We start from the raw sequence: 20,575 nt of genomic DNA on the forward strand, positions 1-20,575 counted from the left end.
AGGAAAAAATCATAAATTATCACCCTCCCACTTGTTCGGGCAGGCGCAACGGAGAACCCTTAGAAGAGTTATGTTGTCTTGATTCACTGCTGTGGAAGTCAACAGGAAAAGATGACGGCCAAAACAGCCCAGCAGGTCTCTGGAAGGAGACGAGCTGAGATTGCTGGGATGCGTTGGTTCACAGTAGATGGCGCCAGATAGTGCATTACTGCTCGGTAATTTATCTGGGATGTTGGCAGTTAACAGTCAATACACATTTGCTGGATAAGATTTATTACAGGCTATAAAAACACGAAGAGCGTTGGCACGGAAAAGGGCCGATCTATATATAAAAGGAGGACAGTTGAAAAGCAGGGTGACAGTCTTCTATCTAAAGCCACGTTACATACTGTTGCACAGACAAAAAGACATACAGTACAGCTACAGGCTGGAATTAGAAATGGGAATAGGACAAGTATGCTTTAGGTTTTACAGCTTGATATTTAATTAAATAAAATCTAGAATGAAATGTTTTCAACTGGTGGCTTCTATAGTTTCACTACATGGTCCACTACTGACACCAGAATGACTCCCTCCCTAACTCTAAGAAGTCAAATGTTCTTATAGACTATGGGAGACAGAAAACTAAACAATTATTTCATTTCATTGTGTGATTTTACTGCAGCGACCCTCCAATGAAGACAAAAATCCTGCACGGACAATAGATTAAATCATCACATAAAGCATGCGTCAAGGCACATTGTAGTTTTACACTAATGATTCCTTAAAACGTCATGAGATTTGTACATTTGCTGGGTTACCAACACAAAAAAACACAGTAAATCTGCATTTTGAATACAAACAGGAGATTCTATATATACTTTAACATTTCCTATATAACATAGGTACTGTACATGCAATGGTAGAGAAAGTGCAGAGCTGTTTTTGTGCACAAACGAATGAATTACGACCACTATCTATCTACACCGATCAGGCATAACATTATGTTCTGCTGGGGAAACTTTTGGACCTGGCATTCTTGTGGATGTTACTTAGACACGCACCACCCACCTAGACCAGACCAGACACCCCCCACCCCATAGCAATGACACTACTTGGTGCTTGATGGCAGCAGCAGCCATCCCCAGCAGGATGCAGCCTGACACAGGTACACACATAATAATGGTTTAGGAACAACTAAAAAAAAAAAAAACCATGAAAAACAGCACAAGGTGTTGACCTGGCCTCCAAATTCACTAGATCCCAAACTGATCAAGTATCTGTGGGATGATCCACAGATGGAGGCCCCTCCCCTCAACTCATGGGACCCAAAATCCCCCCCACTAACTGTTTTGGAAGCACAAGGGAGACCTACACAATATTAGAAAGTTGGTCATAATGTTATGCCTGATCCGTCTCTCTCTCTCTCTCTCTCACTCTCTTCCCATTACTGAAAACTAAATACACATTGTTTGCTGTAAGGCTGTATTTTTCTGGGACGCCTGCAAGTTGGCATTTCACTGAGGGAGAAACGGATTTTATTGAGCTCTTAGCAGTTACTACCCTGTCACGTGTGATGTTACTGACTCGTAATTGCAGGGAGTGATTTGTTGGAAGCGATCAGCTGAGCCCATCCATTTTACAGCTGTTGACAAACAGAGTCAATCAGTTACATCCTCGCTTTTTTATTTTATTGCGCAGTTAAAGGAGATAAAAGAGGCAAAACGTCCCAACACGCCCCCGCACAGTCCCATACCGAGCCACCGGGAAGTGACGGCGTCCCGCAGACGCGCACGCACGCACGCACGCAAAGCGACGAGGTCCGCGTTCGGATCCGCGCGCGCCGATTGGTCGCAACCATAGGTGTGTCGGGAGGTGTGCGTGCGTCACGCCGCTGTCCCTAGCTACGTTATTTCCTGCGGAGGAATAACGACGTCTCTGACAGCGAGGGAGGGAGGCTTCAAGTTCTCAACAGAGCCGATCGGGACCTCTGCGCGTCCAGGACCAAAACACCCTCCCTCCTCTATCACGCAGGCGACCATCCCGGCAACATGGTGTGGAAATGCTCCGGATAGCAGCCTCTGAGGTAATCAACACTCTTTATTTCCAGAGAATGCTGTTATGTAACCGTGATTATCAGCCTTTAAGAGGATTCCCATCCCAATGCATGTGGATTTGACAAACTTGATAGCTTGCACAGAAAGAATAAGTGAGCACTGTAGCTGCTAACTTTTTTTTTTTGTTGTTTTGCATAAAGATTTTTGCTCTAAATTAACTTCCTATGGAGCTTTCACCTGTCTTTGGAACAAACCACCCACGCTGTATCAAGATAAGCTCAGGATGTCTTTCCATCTCTTTGCGCGTGCAACAGAAACAGAGTAGAGCCACTAAACTAAACTCTTAACATGTGGAGGATTCCTTGGCACATGGGTGACCTTGCTGCAGCGAGATCAAAGGTCCAGACAGCTGACCCAGAGTCAGCAGATGGCACTAACAGATGTGAGCTATTCTTTACTCTGAACAGACAGCCCTGTTCTGCTCGAGATCTTGAATACCAGGCGGCCAGTCTTGAGATAAAAGGAGCATCAAGCAGGTACACTGCTTTGTGTTTTGATTTTAGGTCTCTTTTTTTTTGACGTCTCTCGTCACAGCTCCCGTTTCCTCTTCTAAAGATAGAGGCCACCGTCTGAGACTATAGTTCCTATGGGAATTTAAAACACAATGTCCTCGGAGATGATGGGGAAACGTGGGCTGGGCCGGAGTCATCTGAAAAGGGAAATAAAGTCGATTAAAGGTTTTGCTGTTGACCTGTTTGTTCAGTGCAGGTTTCATCACCCCATTAGAAAACAGTTTTCATTTTCTGGCCATCCTAGGTTCTGAAACGTCCAAATATTCAATTTACTGTGTAAGTCCAAGATGTTTGAGAACCTGGAACAATCAGGTTTGGCTCTTAAATGAGTTACTCCAAATGAGTTACTTAAATCAGTATTTTCAAAACATGAATCCCTGCAGAAATTATCAGATCCTATCGAACGTGGGAATTCAAATTCTCAAAATATGTCAATTTCGGATGAGATATTCATGGAGATACATTTCTAAGTTCATGTGCTGAGTGATCTCACTGTTTTATTGTGTTGTGCCAGACTTACCCAGCCTGCCATTTAATTCTAGCTGCCAGGAGCATCACTTTGTCAAACGTGCAACCAACCTGCCAGACCAGTTAGTCTACAGTTGTCTCAGTGTGTACAGCCGCATTATACTTACTCTCCTTTAATTTCAAAAGTAAACCAGAACAGAGAGAAGGCAGACTTCACAGACGGACTATATGATATGGTACGCAGTGGGTAGGCACACTGTAGGTTGAAAAACGCGCCCATTTACAGAAACAAACATTTTTTCCCCCCCTTACACAATTTTGGTGCGCCGTCAGGACCTGTCCCCCCGACATGCTGCAACACAAAGAGCAGATAAACAAGAACGAGCATGCGTTGGATCAATCACGTCCTCACTGTTTGGCGTCAGGGGTTGACAGAGTGCGCGTTTTCTGCCCGTACAAATAAAGACTGCACTTTACCTAATTGCCGATTATAACCGTTAGTACACTTTGGCATGAAAGTTAAAGTTGCACAAGCTGATGCGTGCAGCTGTGTAAACTGAGATTTTGCATCACATGAGCTGTGTGATGGCTCCGACAATCTCTTTAGATTAGATTTGTTGCCATTATAACACGTACAATTGTATTGTGATAATGCCACTTGAAAAAAAAAGGGGGATAGGTCTTACCACCTACATTTATCCTACAATTTTGTGTTCTGGATCATATGATTATTAATCCATAGTCCTTTCACAGCCATAATATGCCTTGCAAAGATCTACTCTGCAAAGTACATATAGTTTATAGTCAAACAACAGAAACATCTGTCGCTATGAATTGCTGGAAGTTGGAGAGTGAGCGCTGCAGAACACGATCACTGGCCGCAGCGCTGTTATGTGTTGCGATGGCTCAAGCAGATGTCCTTTACCCCGCTGTGAGCAGCTGCGAGCTCCACCAAGCTCCCACCCACACATATATACTTTAAGAACCACTCTTAAAAAGTTGACATATCCTGGATGGACAGGCAGAGACACACAGGTAGACAGTTTACTTTAGGAGACAAAGCAGAGACTGAAATGCTCTTGGTGCAGTGTAAACACCATGCGTGATGTACAGAATACACTTGGTCACGGCCAATAAATCACAGTGAAAGAGTTTGTAATGAGAACAAGTTGAGATTTGGCATGTGATGACAGTTCATGTTGAAATGACGTGCTGCTGTTGACTCATAGCGCCTGGTTCACTTATCAAGCAATAACTCTCATATTATGAACTTAACAGCCTTTACTCCTTCATTAGCACACAGAAAGAGCTTCAGTTGCACATTTTAGTCGTCTGTTTTGCAAAGGAAAGGGTGGAGGAGTCACTGATGTGCCAAGATTTATGTCTTGTAGTGTTTTATGTGAACATAGTAAGACATTAATCTGGTTAGTTGGAGATGATGTTAAAGCTGCAGTTAAAACTTTTGTGTCCCCCTTCTGGTAGAGACAGGAATTACATACACACGTATTTGGCGTGTGCAAATGACTTATTCCTGCATTTTACACTTCCTCAGTCCCTTCTATTTTTTCACTGCTGTTTAATGAGGAAAACCCACAATAACAGCAATTTGTATTTGTCGCCTTCAGTTTATCTGGAGCATCAGAAACATTTCTTGGACTTCCTAGTTTCCGTTTCATTCCTTGTGGCGATCAGAAACAGTGAATTCATAGAGCCCTAGCTACATTTTTAACTCTTCTTCCACCATACTCCTAGTTGCTTTAGGCTACCCCATCTCCATCTCCATGATTGCCACCTCCTTCAACTTTAGCAACCCAACCATTGCTGTTTCTCTGACTGAAACATGTAGTTCCTCAAATGGCCACTTGAGGCTAGCTTTAAAAACGCGCCAATCCCCGCAGACCTCTCTGTCAAATGCCCAACGCTACAGCAGAAAAAATATATATATATATATTTACAGAGAATGTGGTTGACATTTGTTTTCATGCACAGTCGGTGCTTAAAATGCTTTGGTACCAGTGCATTAATTAGCTTAATCAACCTTTTAACTCCAAATGATAGAAGTGCACCTAATGAGTAAATCTTGAGATGCACTCAGTGGTGGGGGCATGGCTGTTTGAAATAATGGGCTTTGACCTTAGTTAGCCTTCATCAAGGTGAGAAAACATTACCTGAACTTGCCCCTTGTTTGCAGCAGGGAGTTTAACCATGCCAGGACCCTAAACCTGAAATTTTGATGCATTCATTCAGGAGTATGTCTTGAGTGTGTAAAGAAGACAACAGGTTGGAGGTAATCGGACTCATTCAGAGAATATCTTTCCTGAAAATTCAACAAAACAATAAAAAAAACAGCCCCTAGCTACCTCCATACATGTCGTGCTGCTTCTGTATACTGTAAATGTTGTCATAGCAGTAATGGTATACTACTGAGCTGTAATTTTATCGCCCGGCTCTTCCTCTGTTGATTCATGGTCCATTTACATACTAGTAGCTTGTAGATGCCTTTTTGCCAAACAGACCACTACAGTTTGGTTAATGTGTTCATTTGATATGAATATTAAGATACATGCACTAATGAAAAAAGAGTTGTTTTTAAGAACAACGTCCTCATCCTAACTTTGCTCCTTGTCACAGTGTGCGTGAGTGAGGGCTTGCTCACCATGGCGGGGGATCTGTACTGTCCCCCGTCCCCACTGGGGGACTCCCTCCTGGACAGTCCGCTGTGTGGGGACCTGATGGACGATCTTCGTGATATCTCTCAGTCCATAGGAGACGACACGCTGGGGTTTGATTTCCCAGAGTACCAGAGCACTGGTTTGGGGTCCAAGAGCGCCATCGCACTGGGTGAGAAGAAGTGGCAAGGAAAGAGAAGAAAATTTAACAGTGGCCATGAGTAGCCGTGTTAAAATTAGACACAAAAATGCGTAATTGTCTGAGTAATCGTCTTAAAATGCTCTTAAAATCTTGCTGCTGACAGGTAATGTGAATCATTACTACACTGACCTCCCGGCCTTTTGGCTCCTTTCAGCCTTATGTATATTCACTAAAGAGGCTCATATGAAGCACTTTGTATCTGATAACAGAAGATTACAGACAGTCCTCTCAGGCCTGTGTCTCCTCCATGATGTTGCCCCCGCATTCCTGAGCAGCACTTGAAAAAATTTACCAAAAGCATTTTTGGTCTGCTGGAGACACTTAACCAACTGCTGAAGTGGACAAAGGCAAAGGCCAGTCTGACAGTAATCCCCTGTGTTGGCTGAAATACCGTCTCTGTCACACACGTTTTTCCACCAGTATTATTGGTTCGAGCAGTCACTGTTCAATTGTAAGATTTGACACTATTTTACACAAATTGGTATTTGAGACACATCGGGTCACATTTACCACATTTTCATAGCCACATTTCTTTTTTTGTTTGTTCAAACTTCTTAAAACACAATATAACAGAAGTATTCATCATATGAATTATTGAATTTACTATGCAGACGGGACTGTTAGCCAACTTTAATCCTAAAATGTCCTTTTTAACACACACTATTATTATAATCCAGTCATTCACTGTGTAATATACTTATGTGTGGAAGCTAATGGTGGCTAATTTTCATTCCGTGCATTCAGCAGCCAGAGGTCTGGTCCTTAGTAAGATGGTGGTGATATAGTAACGTAACAGGGATATATTTCCTGTCTGGTGTTCAGGTGGAACTCAAAAACTTGCGGCTACAACATTGGAAATGGTGCAAAAAAAAAAAAATGCATGGCTTTCAGTCGTAAGGCACTGCTAGGCAACTGTTGCCGTACACTGAGGCTAATAGCTTAGCAAGCTAACTTAATGTAGGAAATAAAAAGGCTTAATGAAAGGACTTTTTCCACAGACTCAGTATGAAATTATAAAGAAAACTCTATACTCCCACTTTATGTAACAGTATATGAATTCACCATTCACCCAAGCCATTGCTGAAAACTTAAGCAAACACATCACAACTCATTAGCGTAGACCTGAATGTTTTCAAGACGGCATACTGCTGCCTTTAGAAGCCCCATTTAAAGGCTGTTTGCAAAACTTTACAAACGTCAAATGTTTTAATTAATCCAGTCAATATTGTAGTTAAACTGCTGAAGAATTAAGTCAGTAATTTACAGTTGGGAGTATTAAATTCATACACTAAACCGATAAACTGAAACATCTAAAATTGGGCCTATTGGGATTTACTCGCTTTTGGAGCAACCCTCAAGTGGCCATTTGAAGAACTGCAGTTTTTGCACTTCCGCGTTAGCTTTATTTTTCATCGCTCCTCATCTACCTCTTAGCTTGGGAGCAAATAATCGTTATTTCCCAACTTCCCAACAAAAACAAAACTTAAAGTGTTGTTAGTTCCCTAATCCACCTGCTCTTATTTATAAATGTGCAACTGCTTTTTTGGGAGTAGATGTAGATTTTTCCAGGAAGTTGATCTGCCAAATTGGAACAGATGCTTTTTAAACCAGTATCTCAGTGAAATGACTCAGTGTTGTATTGTCTACTATAGACACCTTGACCCCAGCCTCCAGTCCGTCATCGGGGGTGTGTGGAGCAGCACCCAGCCCAGAAGAGAGTTTCAGCCTCCTCAACCTTGAGTGCCGGGTGTGCTCAGATAAAGCTTCGGGCTTTCACTACGGGGTGCATGCCTGTGAAGGCTGCAAGGTAAGAAGTGTGGGACTAAAACAGGAATGGCGCAGCACATTGTAGTCGGCAGACTGTGAACTGAGAAATGAGGCAAAGGCCGTACAAGTCCTATGTAGATTTTGATATAACGTGTGCTTCAAAGACAAATGTTGACTTCTGTGTGCCAGCGTGTAGCTGTGCAAAGGTGAAAAACATCCCACAAACACACTCGCACGCACGCAGGCACCCAAACACACACAAAGTCAGGCACGCCGAGCCGCCTGACCTAGAGGCCAGTGGAAAATTTCTGAGCCATGCAGCCAGGTCATGTGAGGTGGGGTACGTGGCCTTGATCGACTTATCACCTCTGCCCCGCTTGGCACGCAGCCCAACTCAATGACATTAATACAAACACATTTGTACACACATGGAGCTGCTACAGGGCGCTGCTTATACTACCTCCCACAGGGTCACTTTTGGCATTTAATGATAAGGGATATTTGCTTTGCATTAACATTGTTTTTCACCGGATTGAAAGGAAATCCTCAAAGTCTGAACTTGCTCAGCTCAGCAGGACATTTACGCGCTGGATTCCTGGGATTTTAAGCATTACGGACATGTTTATCACAGTGAGAACATTCTGTAACTCAGACCTCAGTGATCTGGTCTGTGTATGTGTGAGGATCATCACCGCATTGTTTGTGCGGTCATGTGTGCTGGTCGTAGCCTCATACCTCTCTAAGCTGACCGCAGGTTGCTGCTGCTGCTAATCTGAGCCTTTGTTTGCTATTTTAACTTGTGTCCTTGCCTGCTTTAAATTTTCTCCCCATCCACCTGATAACCGTAATGATAAAGAAATCCAGAGTGTGGGTGGTACTGCTAATATATTACAGATTTGTTTGAGTTGCCACATGTGTAGTAACTGGAGATTTTTCCTGTAATCTGGACTGGCACTGTGCATCCACAGACACAGGCAGGAGGTTTATGTTTCGCAATTCTCTCTCTCTCTCTCCAAGTTTTGCAGAGAGCCCTGACAGTTGCACAACAACGCTCATCTGAGAGTTTTTGATGCAAAACGGTCTCATTAAACACCTCTGGTTTATGACCCGCATTTTATTCATCAGAATCACCACCAAGGGTGCTCATCCTGCCGCCTGTCCTGGCACACTATCCATCATTGTGTCTATTCTAATGCAGGGACGTGACGACCTTGGACGGTTTGACGCGGCGCATGTGAGAGTCTGACAGCACCCCGTTCTCTGACTGACGATGTTGCGGCATCATGGAAAAGTCTTGCTTGTGATATGCAGCAGTCACAATACACGCCTTCCACGCTGGGCAGGCTCTGTGTGTCATTTCAACACATTGCTTTGAAGAGAGAGGGAGGGAGGGAGGGAGAGCGAGAGAGAGAGAGCACCCAGCAGTGGGAATGTGAATGCAATGTGCTGTGATGCTCTGGTGTGAGGATTATATGGAACATATGTGGGACGTTTAGCCCAGAAGGACATTCAGAGAAAAACTAGAAAGTATTGGAAAAGGTAGATCATAAAACCGTTACTTGCTCAATAAATGGAAGTTTGAATAAGATGTAATTTAAACCTTTCTGTCTGTTTTACCTTTAAGGAAGGGTTGCACAATACACCTCTTTGCTTGTCTTGTTACTCACGTCTCACGTAAGATATGGTAACACCGTGCTGGCCTCTGCCTTCATGCATGCAGGGACATGCATGCTGTAAACATACACATCTGTTTTCTCTCCCGTTGTCCTTTAATGCAGTTCTCGTGGTGCTGAACTGTATCCCACGGCCTTGAGAGTTGACGTTTTTGCCTGAGTCTCCCCAGTTTCTTCCTCTTTGTATCACTCAAAATGACGCAAAAATCGCTCTTCAACATAAAAGCAGCCGCGTCCTTGTGTAAGATAATGGCTGACATCAGAGGCTCGTGTGTTTTGCCACATACGTGACATCTGTTTGCTCCGTGTGTCTCAGTGTACGTTAGAGGGCTGCAGGATGTCTCATCCAATCAGGGATCTCGTTCATAAAGGTCAAGGTGGTCAGCACACCTTTGAGTGCATCTCTCTTTATGAATAGACGCAAATCCAAAGGGGTGCAATCCAAAATGTAACACAACACCGGTCCGACCGGAGCATAACATGTACGCGATGCATGTTTTATAACGTGCTGCTGATACAGGTGTCAGATTTATGGTGTGTAGCATACATCGCAGATGGATGGTGTTACTGAGTGATGATGACCTTTGTGTTCAGACATTATGGATGGATAGTAGATGTTCCCTCTCAGCCAATATGTTGTCCTAGAGATCAAAAATGGCCTCAACATCAGCATCAACGTTCGAATTACAACTATTAATTCAATAAGTGAATCCACACTTTTTACCATCAGGATACCAAGAGTGTCTGCATTTATAACGCACAGCACTATGAAATTATTTCCAGTTTAAAAGGCTTTATTATGTTCACTTAGGTGCCTGAAAAGTGTATTTTTGTGTTAAATGTGAATTTTTAAGATATATTCATATTAAATTAGTTGATGGCTACAACTAATATCCTTCTTTCTCAATTAGGGTTTCTTTAGGAGGACCATCAGGCTGAAGCTGGAGTATGACAAATGTGAGCGCAACTGCAAAATCCAGAAGAAGAACCGAAACAAGTGCCAGTACTGCAGATTCCACAAGTGCCTGTCTGTGGGCATGTCTCACAATGGTAAGGGTTACATGCTGCTTAAGCCAAATAATAGGCCGTGTTACAGGGAAATGATTAACAGTATGTATGTAACAGTAGCAAGTATGATGAATCACAATGTCAAACCCAAACCCTTTAGCAGTGTCTAGCTAATGTTGGCTAAAATGAGCTACTAGATATCACAAGCTGACACAAAGTCTTCTCATCTAATTAAAGTGTCTTGTACTGAAAGTCACTTAAAGGTAATAATCTGGCCCAACAGTGACAAAAAAAGTCACTTTGTATATTTTCTTAATGTTTTTTTTTTTTTTAGAGTTAATGTGTTGGAAAATTCTTAGAGACGGTTGATGACTCATTCTGCACTCGGAGGCGGATATTAGTTTTGCATCCAATGAAGCGCTTTCTCATTTCCCCATCCTGCCCGGGCCACTAGAGCCGATCAAGCAGAGCAAACTGGGCTTTTTCAGGCGTATCTAGGTCTGTTTTTACAGGAAACACATAAATATATGTAAATGAAAGCACTCTGCTAACGGCTAAAATCGTATTAATTCAGGAACAAATTTATAAAGGCTACTTTGTGTATTAATTGTAATGATCGTATTTCATTGAAATCCATTGATACATATGGAAGTGCAATAACATGCATGTACCGTACCCAATGCATTGCAGCAGTTACATAAACCTGGGCTCTGAACGTCCTCAGTTTACACCATACCATGTGTTTTTTACAACAGCAAGATGTATCCTTTCGGGATTTAGCTCCAGCCCAACATGCTTTACATTGAACGCCGTCCTCTCGGAGCTGGCTTGACGCTGAGAAAACACAAGCCCATATAGCTCCACATCTGGCCTGTCATCTGCGCTGACTGCTGAGGGGTCATTGGGTTTGTTATTGTTGCCTCCCACTGCAGACAGGGCCGTGTCAGAAACATGAGAGGAAGATAGAAATAGAACAGAACTTTTGTGCGCGATTGTTTGGATGCATGTACGCTTGCAGCAGAAGCATTAGCCCTAATGTGTCTGTGTGTAAATTAACTGTGAAATTAAACTCCTTAATAAGTTTCTAATGATGAATGTTTTATGCCCCAGCCATCAGGTTTGGTCGGATGCCCCAGGCAGAAAAGCTGAAGCTGAAGGAGGAAAGCAAGATGGTGGAGAAAGAGGTGAAAAATCCCATGAAGGCTGACCACAAGATCCTGGTTAAGCAGATCCATGAAGCCTACATGAAGAACTTCAACATGAACAAGGCGAAAGCCCGGCTCATACTCACCGGAAAAACAAGCACACCGGTAAACAGAATAATAAAGCCACAGACTTAAGTTTGAGAATTCGCTCTGTGACACCTACAGACATAGTCTCCTCTGCGTTTTCCAGCAGCCTTTGATCATTCATGACATGGAGACCTTCCAGCTGGCGGAGAGGACGCTAGCGGTCCACATGGTAAGCGGTGACTATGTGGAGTCTGACAGCGGCGTTGAAGCTAGGCAGGTGTTTCCAGCTGTGGCGTGTGAGGAGCTCCAGCAGACGGAGGCCGAAGCCAGGCTCTTCCACTGCTGCCAGAGCACCTCGGTGGAGACGGTCACGGAGCTGACGGAGTTCGCCAAGGCTGTGCCGGGATTCCAGAGCCTGGATTTAAATGATCAGGTGGGTTCAAGGTTGCTTTATGTCAAGGATGCTCTGTATTGTTATATGTGTGAGTGATGCTTTACTTTCCCATCTACCTTTAGGTGACTCTCTTGAAGTACGGAGTCTACGAAGCCCTCTTCACCCTCCTGGCCTCCTGCATGAACAAAGACGGGCTCTTAGTGGCGCGCGGCGGAGGCTTCATCACTCGTGAGTTCCTCAAGAGCCTCCGGCGGCCGTTTGGCGACATGATGGAGCCAAAGTTCCAGTTTGCCACGCGCTTCAACTCTCTAGAGCTGGACGACAGCGACCTTTCCCTTTTTGTGGCTGCTATTATCTGCTGTGGAGGTAAGTGACGTTGCACGGACTGACAACAGATCACAAGGGTTAAACGGATAAATGCGAAAAGAGCGTGAATTTGCGTCAAACATCATCCTCCTTCTTTGTTGTCCTTTCCCCTCTCAGACCGTCCAGGCCTGGTGGACGTGTCTCTCGTGGAGCAGCTGCAGGAAAGCATTATTCAGGCACTACGGCTCCACCTGCTGGCCAACCACCCAGACGACACCTTCCTCTTCCCCAGGCTGCTGCAGAAACTGGCTGACCTCCGAGAGCTGGTCACGGAGCATGCTCAGTTGGTGCAGGAAATCAAGACGACGGAGGACACTTCGCTGCACCCGCTCCTGCAAGAAATATACAGGGACATGTACTAAAACGCTAACACGCGGTCTTGAACGGGGGACACGTAATAAAGCATACACAGCTTTAACTGATAATGCTTATTAATGTACTGTAAGTAGTGTCAAGTGCAGCCTGACGTGGCTGCACACTGCTGTGACCATGTGACTCTCTGCTAATGGAGCAAAAACCTTAATGTTTTTAGAGGGGAACGGCAGCTCTTGTAGAGAACAACACTTGCTGTGTAGAGGTATCTAAGCTAAACAGGGAGCAGGTTCTGCAAATTTGCATTTTAAAATGAATGTCCACATATTAATATTGTCCTGTCACATTGTGTACTAGTGCCTTAATGAAGTTTGTAACATCTCCTTTGACTAGTTTGAGATTACAGTTTAAGAAACGCCTGCATCAGTATTCATCACATGCCACTATCTGACCTCACATTTATTTTCTTGTGCATCCCCCTCAAAACAAATACTCAGCCTTACTTCTACCGAAAGGAACCTTTTTTTAAAAAAAATGAAAGACTGTGATTTCATGTATTTATATTAATCCTATGTACAACAAGCGTTAACATTTTTTTTTACCAGTGTTACAGAGTACAGTCCTGCCATTAATTCATTTTTCTTTCCAGAAAAACAATGGCAGTGGCCAGTGTTGAGTATTTCCACCATAAACACAGTAATCTGTTCAACTGGTTCCTGTTGTATTTTGTAAATATGACAAGAATGTGGTGACAACAGCGAAAGGGACTCGTGTGTCTGCAGGTAGGCCCTCGAAAAGAGGAGCGCCCTGCGCCACTTCCTGTGCTTCAAATCCTAATGTAATATTAAAATGTTGTGTCACGTCATAATAAATAATTTTTTTTATTATGTATAGTAGAGTGTATAATAAAATTCCTTTGCCGTTTGTGAAGTCAGGGGTCTGTCGGTGGTGGTTTAAAATAAACTAATATATTTAACAAGGTTTTATCTGTGATGCGTGATTTATTTACTTGCCTGGCGTGTCTGTTCAGTCGCCGAACTCTTGAATTAAAAGAATTTGTTAAGAGGCTTTTCTGAGGCAGACATTTTGAGCTGTCATGGAAGGAAACCCACAGAAGGAACTAATAAACTTAATGATAGCTTTGTTCCAGGCGTCCCATTGAGCCTTTCATGTTATTAATCACGCCTGGGTTTTTCTTTTAATGACGTGTTGTTTAACTATCTGCTGTGGAAAAAAAAAAAAAAAAAAAAAAAAAGCAAATTATTACCACTTATTTTACTACTCTTTTTATTATAGTAAATTGCCTATTTTAGCAACCCGCTCTTTAAACTTTAATTAAATTTTATATACAAGACACATGCATCTTAAAATAAACTGTAAAAGAAAATAATAAAAATAAATCCTTCACTTCGAAATAATCAAGTTCAAATGTTCAGAACGTCTTATTCATCTGTCTGTGAATATTAAACATGTGAAATGACACCACTAAGGCGGTTATAACTAAATAACAATCATTTTAAAACGACCGCATTATCATTTGCATTAAAGCGCGGGTTAATGCTCTACTCCCCCGCTCCATGTGGTGGCGCTAAAGCTTCACGAAACATTGAACGTGTAGTCGACACCAAAACCAGGAAGTAACTTTTTTTTTTTTTTTCTGCCGTCAACGATGGAGCAAACTACAAGTGAAAAACCTCAAAAAACATTTACTTGCCAGTTGTGTGACTTGAGTAGCCCTTTTACTTACTACGGCCAGAAACCGCCCAACACCAGAGCTATTGTGTAAGTGAAAGTGAAGAAGAATAAACGCGCATTTGAGAGCGCCCCGGGGCTAGCTGCTGCTAAAGCTAATGTTGTTAGCCGCTACGTGTTAGCATGTCATTTGCAGCTGTGGAAGCGCAGAGAAGCTACTTAACTATGTCACAGTCACACTTACACCAACTATACGATATTCACATGCCTAGTTCGGCCTTACAAATCACAATTAAATTATAATTACGCTGGTTTTGTCCCCATTAGGTTGCTTGAGGAGTGTTTTGTGACCAAGGACCCCTTCAGTCCAGACAAGGAAAAGTTTCTAGTGTTGGGGTCTTCCTGCAGCTTGTGCAACAAGTGTGTGTGTGTTGGATCGGTAAGACGTCTCTCAACACTTTGTTTTTGCCACATGATGTCTTGTAATTCACTTTATCAAATCATTTTAGTGTCTGGGTGCACAAACGTTGCCCTGTTTCTGTAAGGATACACAACTCGCCTGTGCGAGACTGAGTTATTTCTAAGCCGTAGTACGTTGGGAGAGAAAAACTGTAATCATGAGCTAAAACTGAACGTCCTCCCTGAGGTTGATACGCTCTTGTTATAGTTTTTCGCTTGGCATGAACTGACCTTGCAGAGGAGCACAACTGCTGATAAACATGCATCTGTGGTTTGGATGTTTTTTTGTGGGATGACTTTGTAATCATGCGGCGTATGTGCTGACCCAGCGCACTGTGACTGTGAAGCTCTTGAAATCAATTAATCCACTTTAACTGATGGGACAGTGAGGCGTCTTTGCACCTTGGGGGTAAATGTGACGAGTCGGGACTTTGCGTGAAACCGGAGCACCTTGCACTGAGCTTTGCTTTGTCTCCTGACAGGACTGCAGCCTCTTCTACACCAAGAGGTTCTGCATGCAGTGTGTGAACAAACACTTGGACCAGTTCCCCCATCAGATTCAGGCTGAGCTGGCCAAGAAGAAGCAGAGCTCCAAGGCTGCCGTCTCATGACGTCTTGCGAGAGGTTCATAACCTGCTCACCAGTCTGCAACAAATGCCAGAGTGCATTTAAACGCAGCAAAACACGTGCAAAGGATTCGCCAGAACTTTTCAAACACAATCACACAGGATCAAAACACTACGTAGGGTATGGTAAATCAGAGAACTGGTGAATCACCTCAATCATAAAGACTTATATAATATCTTTTATTTGCCGGGGGGCTTTTTCCACCTTCATGTCACGACTGGTAAATATATTAAGAATCAAATACAGATGTAAAATTACAGTTATTCCATTTTCAGCCTGTCGCTTGTTCAGGCAAGTTCAGCTGCTATTCTGGGATATTACAGCCCCGAACGTATGAGTCAAACTAGAGTAGTAACTGTGTAACTAATGTTTGTTTTAGTGTCTGAATCTGACGCCGTTGCATCAGCCCACTCAGTCACATTTATCTGTGTTAAGCAGTTACTTCCATTCTGGCATTTTCACGAGACGCTCTAAATGCACCAACCTTTTTACCTAACAATCAAAATGCTAGACATAACGCTGTACAGAGATGACAATAATATATCTGTGCAATTACATTTACTGGTGGAGAAAACAGAACATTTGAGTTCCTTTGCTGAGGTTTTACATCGTGGATTATCTAGGTCATACTGCCTTAGTCTTAATATTTCTAATAGCGGAGAAAAGTGTGGCCCTTAAAGCGTTGGTTATGCATGTGTGACCGTAACAAAATGTTCCCTTGCCTCATTATTCACTTACCCGTCTAATCAGTGTGTTCAGACTGATTTTCAGTTCGAGAAGCACTCGGAAAACAACGGCGCGCACAGTTTGCAGCAGCAGCATAAACACATTATGGATTAAGTGCGATGGCGGCGATAACATCGATAAAACAGACGGCCTCGCTGTGTTTATCACGAGATGTTTGAGTCTTTTCAAGGGTTAATTGAAACAGCATGGACTCATAGGCAGGCCCAGCGATTTTTACTGGCAAAGGCTGCAGAGGAATGCAGATGTCACTCGCTGCACAGTTTAATGCGGGACATCGTGAACTCCTGGTGAAGTAGCGCTTACTGTTGCTGTTCTCGGCCAGTCGTTGCAGGATCATGCAGCTCTGGGATGCACAGAAAATAAATTTAGAATAGGAATTTCTTTGAGATGTTAAATCTTAAATGGGGAAATTTATTTATTTATTTATTTTTTTTTTTTTTAAAGCCTCACTGTGCTCCTTGGCTTTTAAAATTCTAAGCACACATGCGCAATTACGAGCAGTGAAGCACACAAACCACCCCTGTGGCACCAGTGACAAAGTCTGACAGCGATAGGCGCCGTGCCAACGATGACGGAAGGCCTCTGGCCGAGAGCTGATGTCATTGGAGGCTGATTTTTGAAGCTTTCTCTCTCAGTTTTTCCTGCACAAAAACCTCAGCCTGCGCCTCCGTGCCCTTCGGTAACCTTGAATTTGTAACTGAATAGATTTACACTGATTGAATCAAGTGTGCCTAAGCCGTTTATGAGCCACCAAATCAGATCATGCCGTGATATCTATCAGCATACAATCATTTGATGATTGATTTATCTGATAGTGCTACCAGCCTGCAGCAAGGCTTCAAACTGGCACAAGCAGTGGGTGTTTTATTTTTTTTTTTGGTGTTCTTTCTTATCAGGTGTCACAGTCAAGACAGCTATCTGATGTTTTCTTATTCACCGCAACTTACAGTGCGCTTAATACTAAATGTCAGTGGATGAGATCAAATAAAATCTGTGACCTTTAAGTGTTTATTTCATGTCTAACCTGATCCTGAATGGAAAGATAAAAGATGATCATGCCTTTATTTATAACTGCAGTCTCCCTTTCATTTGTTCGTGTGTGTTTAACTAACCAAACAGATTAATTAGGCCATATTCATGCATAGAGTTAATCCAATTCAGCTCTGTGTTGTTGTTACCCCTGTTCAACTTTAAGAGCTCAGTGGGCGGTCCTAGAGCGCAGACCAATGAATCGCCTTCTCTGTTTAAATAGTCCTTGATGTCAACTTTTCTTCTTCACTCATAGCTCCCTCTAACGCCATGTTGGCTGTTATGACTTGACGTGTTTTCATCTGCCTTACTACGGACTTGACAGGAGTGGCTTTCTTAAATCCCCCTGCGCCTTTGGAGACGCTATTTTTCACCCATTTTTCGTGCGCGCACGCGTCTTGGATGATACGCGCGGAGCATGCACGCAGCATTCCCGTGACTTTGCATTTGAAAGGAATACTACTTGGAAATAGCCGTTTGAAAGGGTTTGGTTCTTGCTCGTGTGTGTGTTTTTTCTTGTCATATGTGCAACAAAATGTCAGATGTTCGCCTTTCTAATGCGAGCCCGACATTGGAGAGGGTGGATGCGCGGCAGCGGGACAACATCAGACCTTCGGTTCGCAGAAATCTTTTCGGTACACCTGACCCAACGGAGTTACGGAGGAATGTGGATGATGCGGTGCAGGAAAGTGTGCAATCGTTTAGGGATACGTACAATTTCGATCCTGTCGAAGACAGACCGCTCACTCCGCGAAATTACGACTGGAGGGAGGACGACGACCCACCGGAGTTTTATGTCAGACCGCCTCACGGACGCCCGCAGCCCCAGCGAGAGGTTGACGTGCCCGAAGACAACAACCGGCAGGATGTCGAGGAGAGGCGTTCACGGAACACAAGCGGTTCACGGAAAAGACGATCAGAAGCCTCAGGTGAGGAACTTTTTTCGGGCTGTCACAAATTTTAAGTTGCACTTAGCTGCGCGTCTCTGCGGTGCCGCGGTGCCGCTCCGCCGCAGCACAGGCACGGGAGCAGCAGTTGTTTGCAGCCGTAAGCTCCGTAGATGTTTGACTTCTCGTAACGTGACATCAGAGAGAACATTTGCTTCCGAGAAATGCGTAATGTTTCACTTTTGCGCACAGTCCCTTCTTGCTGGATAGTGCTCTGGATAGTTTTAGGGTAAAAAGCTAAAAAAAAAAAAAAAAAAAAAATATCAGTCCCCCGTTTGGCCGCGGCACTCTGCCGAGTTCATCAGGTGACTTTTAAAAGCGGACTCGACACCCTGACAACTTATTCTATCCTGTCTGCCAGGTTCTTGCTCCAGCGAGGGTCAGAATAAACGGTTGCGCGGCGACGATGATGATGATGATGAAGACCAGGGTGCAGGAAGTCAGACGGTGAGCGCCGCGGAGAAGAAACCCAGCAGGCCAGATGACTGTGGGGAGGTCCAGTGAAAAGCCGCCAGGTTAGAACCCATCACCAACACTGGTTTCTTTGCTTGAATTGATAACAATACTTATTTTCCACTGTGTCCAGTTGGGCTGTGTTTACTTTGTTATAACGCATTCATAACAGCTGTAAACAGCTGCTTTCCTAAACCCAATGCGTCCTAAACGCAAGGCGTTCATACTTAAAATAACTGCTTTTTCAATTGCACCATTCAGCAGCCTGTTTCCTCTTTATGTCCCACAGAGCGGAGAGACCTGTTGCTGGTGAATACTGTAGCCTTTCTCATCATCTGACAGAGGGGAGAGAAAATTATATATATATATATAAAAGGCAGCCTTATCCTAAAGAAGGGAGGAGGAGAGGCTGCACAAGCACTGAATATGTACACTATCAAATTTTGGCACTCATTAATTAAATTGCCTCAGAAGCAGCAGACAATGTAGCAGTGTGCAAATGGATTTTTGCTCAATTTTATTTTTTTTTTATTATTATTTTTATCTACTACCTATGTTTCAGATGTAGCACATAAGAAAGCATGTTATGCTTTTTATACCTTTTGTTAAAATGTGTTTTGAGTAAATGTGTGAATTTGACTCGGGAAGTTGCAGTGCAATTTCCAACAGAGAACTATTATTTTGTTATAGTGGTCATTTGTATCATTATTCAGGTAATTGATGTAAAGTTTAAAAAAATAAAAAAATAAAAAAAATGCAGATTTAAAACGTCAGGGTTATGTGGAAGCAAAATGGCTTCACTTTTTCTGTGGCTTTATTTTCCCAGTGTTATCCATCTTTTGTTTTTTGAAGGCCCAGATGGCCACACTGTAAGTTGAGGGTCCATCTACCTGGGAATAGCCATACTAGATAAAAGTTTACATGCAAATAATGTCTCCCTGTGTCCCCGTTTATATGTCTTTTTATTTTATTTTTTTTTTAAATATTTTTTTTTGAGGGGGTTTGCCAAAGTTTATACCTTTTCATTTCTGGGGTTAAAGGGTGGTGGGAGGGTGGCTAAACTGCAGAGCAATATCCAACCAAATTTTAACAGTATTTGCTAATAATCCTAAGAGATAGCTTTTTTTTCTTCTTTTTTTTAATATTTTTATTTTTTTTTAAATTAGGTAATATTTGAGTGACTTTTAGGTCACACATCCAGCCCCTTGTAATAGGTGTGGTCCAGGTTAACATAGATAAAGTATGTTCACTGGGCTTTTTATGCAAGTATGTGAATCAAAGATTTGTCTTTGTGGTGTGGAATTCATGTGGAACATGTAATTGCACTATTGTTCATTTCTCATTGCAGTGAGGGCAGAGAAAAACAAAGTGACACCGCCTCACTTGGTGTAAAACTTTGAAGTGTACCTGTGTGCTTGTTATTATTATTATTTTTTTTTTCAAAAACACTGAAAAAGTACTAATTTATTTATGTCGAGCTTCTTTTGTGGGTGTGTTTAGCTTCCCAAAGCGACCGTTTTTTTTTTTGTGCATTTTTGTAAATATCTATTTTCATTATTGTTTTTAAGATAAATAAATAAAATTGCAAAACTGAGCCTTATAATTGATTTTATCCCCGTGTGTTTTGTATTTATTTTTTTCTTGGAGCTGCAGTTTCATTAGTTAAAAAAAAAAACCCTAACGCTAATGTGTAATAAATGTGCTCATTATTTCCACGTCGAAGTCTCTTCACCCCTTAAGAAAACACACAAACACACACACAGACACACTCCACCCTTGTAAACTGGCACACTGATCATAGTAATTACAAAGTCTTGCACACAAACCTGACACACAGTCACATTAGAGGTTTAATTGTTCCTGCAGTCTGAGGAATGACACAGCAGTGATATGACTAACTACAACTGTACAGTATCTGATCA

The 20,575-nt window shown here is 42.8% G+C and overlaps 3 protein-coding genes across 4 annotated transcripts; all 3 read left to right on the plus strand.

Annotated features, from left to right (window-relative positions):
• Positions 1-1,937: 1,937 nt before the first annotated feature.
• LOC311508693 (peroxisome proliferator-activated receptor alpha-like) lies at positions 1,938-13,682 on the plus strand. Of its 2 annotated transcripts, XM_084573606.1 has the most exons (9): positions 1,951-2,065; positions 2,504-2,572; positions 5,708-5,917; positions 7,600-7,754; positions 10,299-10,437; positions 11,506-11,705; positions 11,791-12,060; positions 12,144-12,387; positions 12,505-13,682. In XM_084573606.1, exons 3-9 carry the CDS (start codon positions 5,734-5,736, stop codon positions 12,747-12,749), a joined length of 1,437 nt encoding a protein of 478 aa, XP_084429732.1. In that variant the 5' UTR covers positions 1,951-2,065; positions 2,504-2,572; positions 5,708-5,733; the 3' UTR covers positions 12,750-13,682. The 2 variants fall into 2 exon arrangements, with proteins under 2 accessions (XP_084429731.1, XP_084429732.1); XM_084573605.1 differs by lacking the exon at positions 2,504-2,572 and having other exon boundaries at positions 1,938-2,065.
• A 587-nt stretch (positions 13,683-14,269) lies between these two features.
• Positions 14,270-17,295, plus strand: cdpf1 (cysteine rich DPF motif domain containing 1). The gene is made up of 3 exons (XM_084573688.1): positions 14,270-14,481; positions 14,719-14,830; positions 15,333-17,295. Exons 1-3 carry the CDS (start codon positions 14,369-14,371, stop codon positions 15,459-15,461), a joined length of 354 nt encoding a protein of 117 aa, XP_084429814.1. The 5' UTR covers positions 14,270-14,368; the 3' UTR covers positions 15,462-17,295.
• A 98-nt stretch (positions 17,296-17,393) lies between these two features.
• cdkn1ba (cyclin dependent kinase inhibitor 1Ba) lies at positions 17,394-20,256 on the plus strand. Its single transcript, XM_084573687.1, has 3 exons — positions 17,394-18,182; positions 18,562-18,715; positions 18,943-20,256. The coding sequence occupies exons 1-2, from the start codon at positions 17,777-17,779 to the stop codon at positions 18,702-18,704; spliced, it is 549 nt and encodes a 182-aa protein (XP_084429813.1). The 5' UTR covers positions 17,394-17,776; the 3' UTR covers positions 18,705-18,715; positions 18,943-20,256.
• Positions 20,257-20,575: the final 319 nt, after the last annotated feature.

Source organism: Chelon labrosus, assembly GCF_963514085.1.
Source record: "Chelon labrosus genome assembly, chromosome: 23".
Taxonomy (NCBI): Eukaryota; Metazoa; Chordata; class Actinopteri; order Mugiliformes; family Mugilidae; genus Chelon; species Chelon labrosus.

Excerpts from the sequence above, each read along its gene's own strand:
- cdkn1ba (XM_084573687.1), top strand. The coding sequence starts at position 17,777 with ATGTGCAACAAAATGTCAGATGTTCGCCTTTCTAATGCGAGCCCGACA. Across the intron at positions 18,183-18,561 it reads AAGACGATCAGAAGCCTCAG|GTTCTTGCTCCAGCGAGGGT; the intron begins GTGAGGAACTTT and ends CCTGTCTGCCAG.
- LOC311508693 (XM_084573605.1), top strand. The coding sequence starts at position 5,734 with ATGGCGGGGGATCTGTACTGTCCCCCGTCCCCACTGGGGGACTCCCTC. Across the intron at positions 10,438-11,505 it reads TGTGGGCATGTCTCACAATG|CCATCAGGTTTGGTCGGATG; the intron begins GTAAGGGTTACA and ends TTTATGCCCCAG. Across the intron at positions 12,388-12,504 it reads TGCTATTATCTGCTGTGGAG|ACCGTCCAGGCCTGGTGGAC; the intron begins GTAAGTGACGTT and ends TTCCCCTCTCAG.
- cdpf1 (XM_084573688.1), top strand. The coding sequence starts at position 14,369 with ATGGAGCAAACTACAAGTGAAAAACCTCAAAAAACATTTACTTGCCAG. Across the intron at positions 14,482-14,718 it reads CCCAACACCAGAGCTATTGT|GTTGCTTGAGGAGTGTTTTG; the intron begins GTAAGTGAAAGT and ends TGTCCCCATTAG. Across the intron at positions 14,831-15,332 it reads AGTGTGTGTGTGTTGGATCG|GACTGCAGCCTCTTCTACAC; the intron begins GTAAGACGTCTC and ends GTCTCCTGACAG.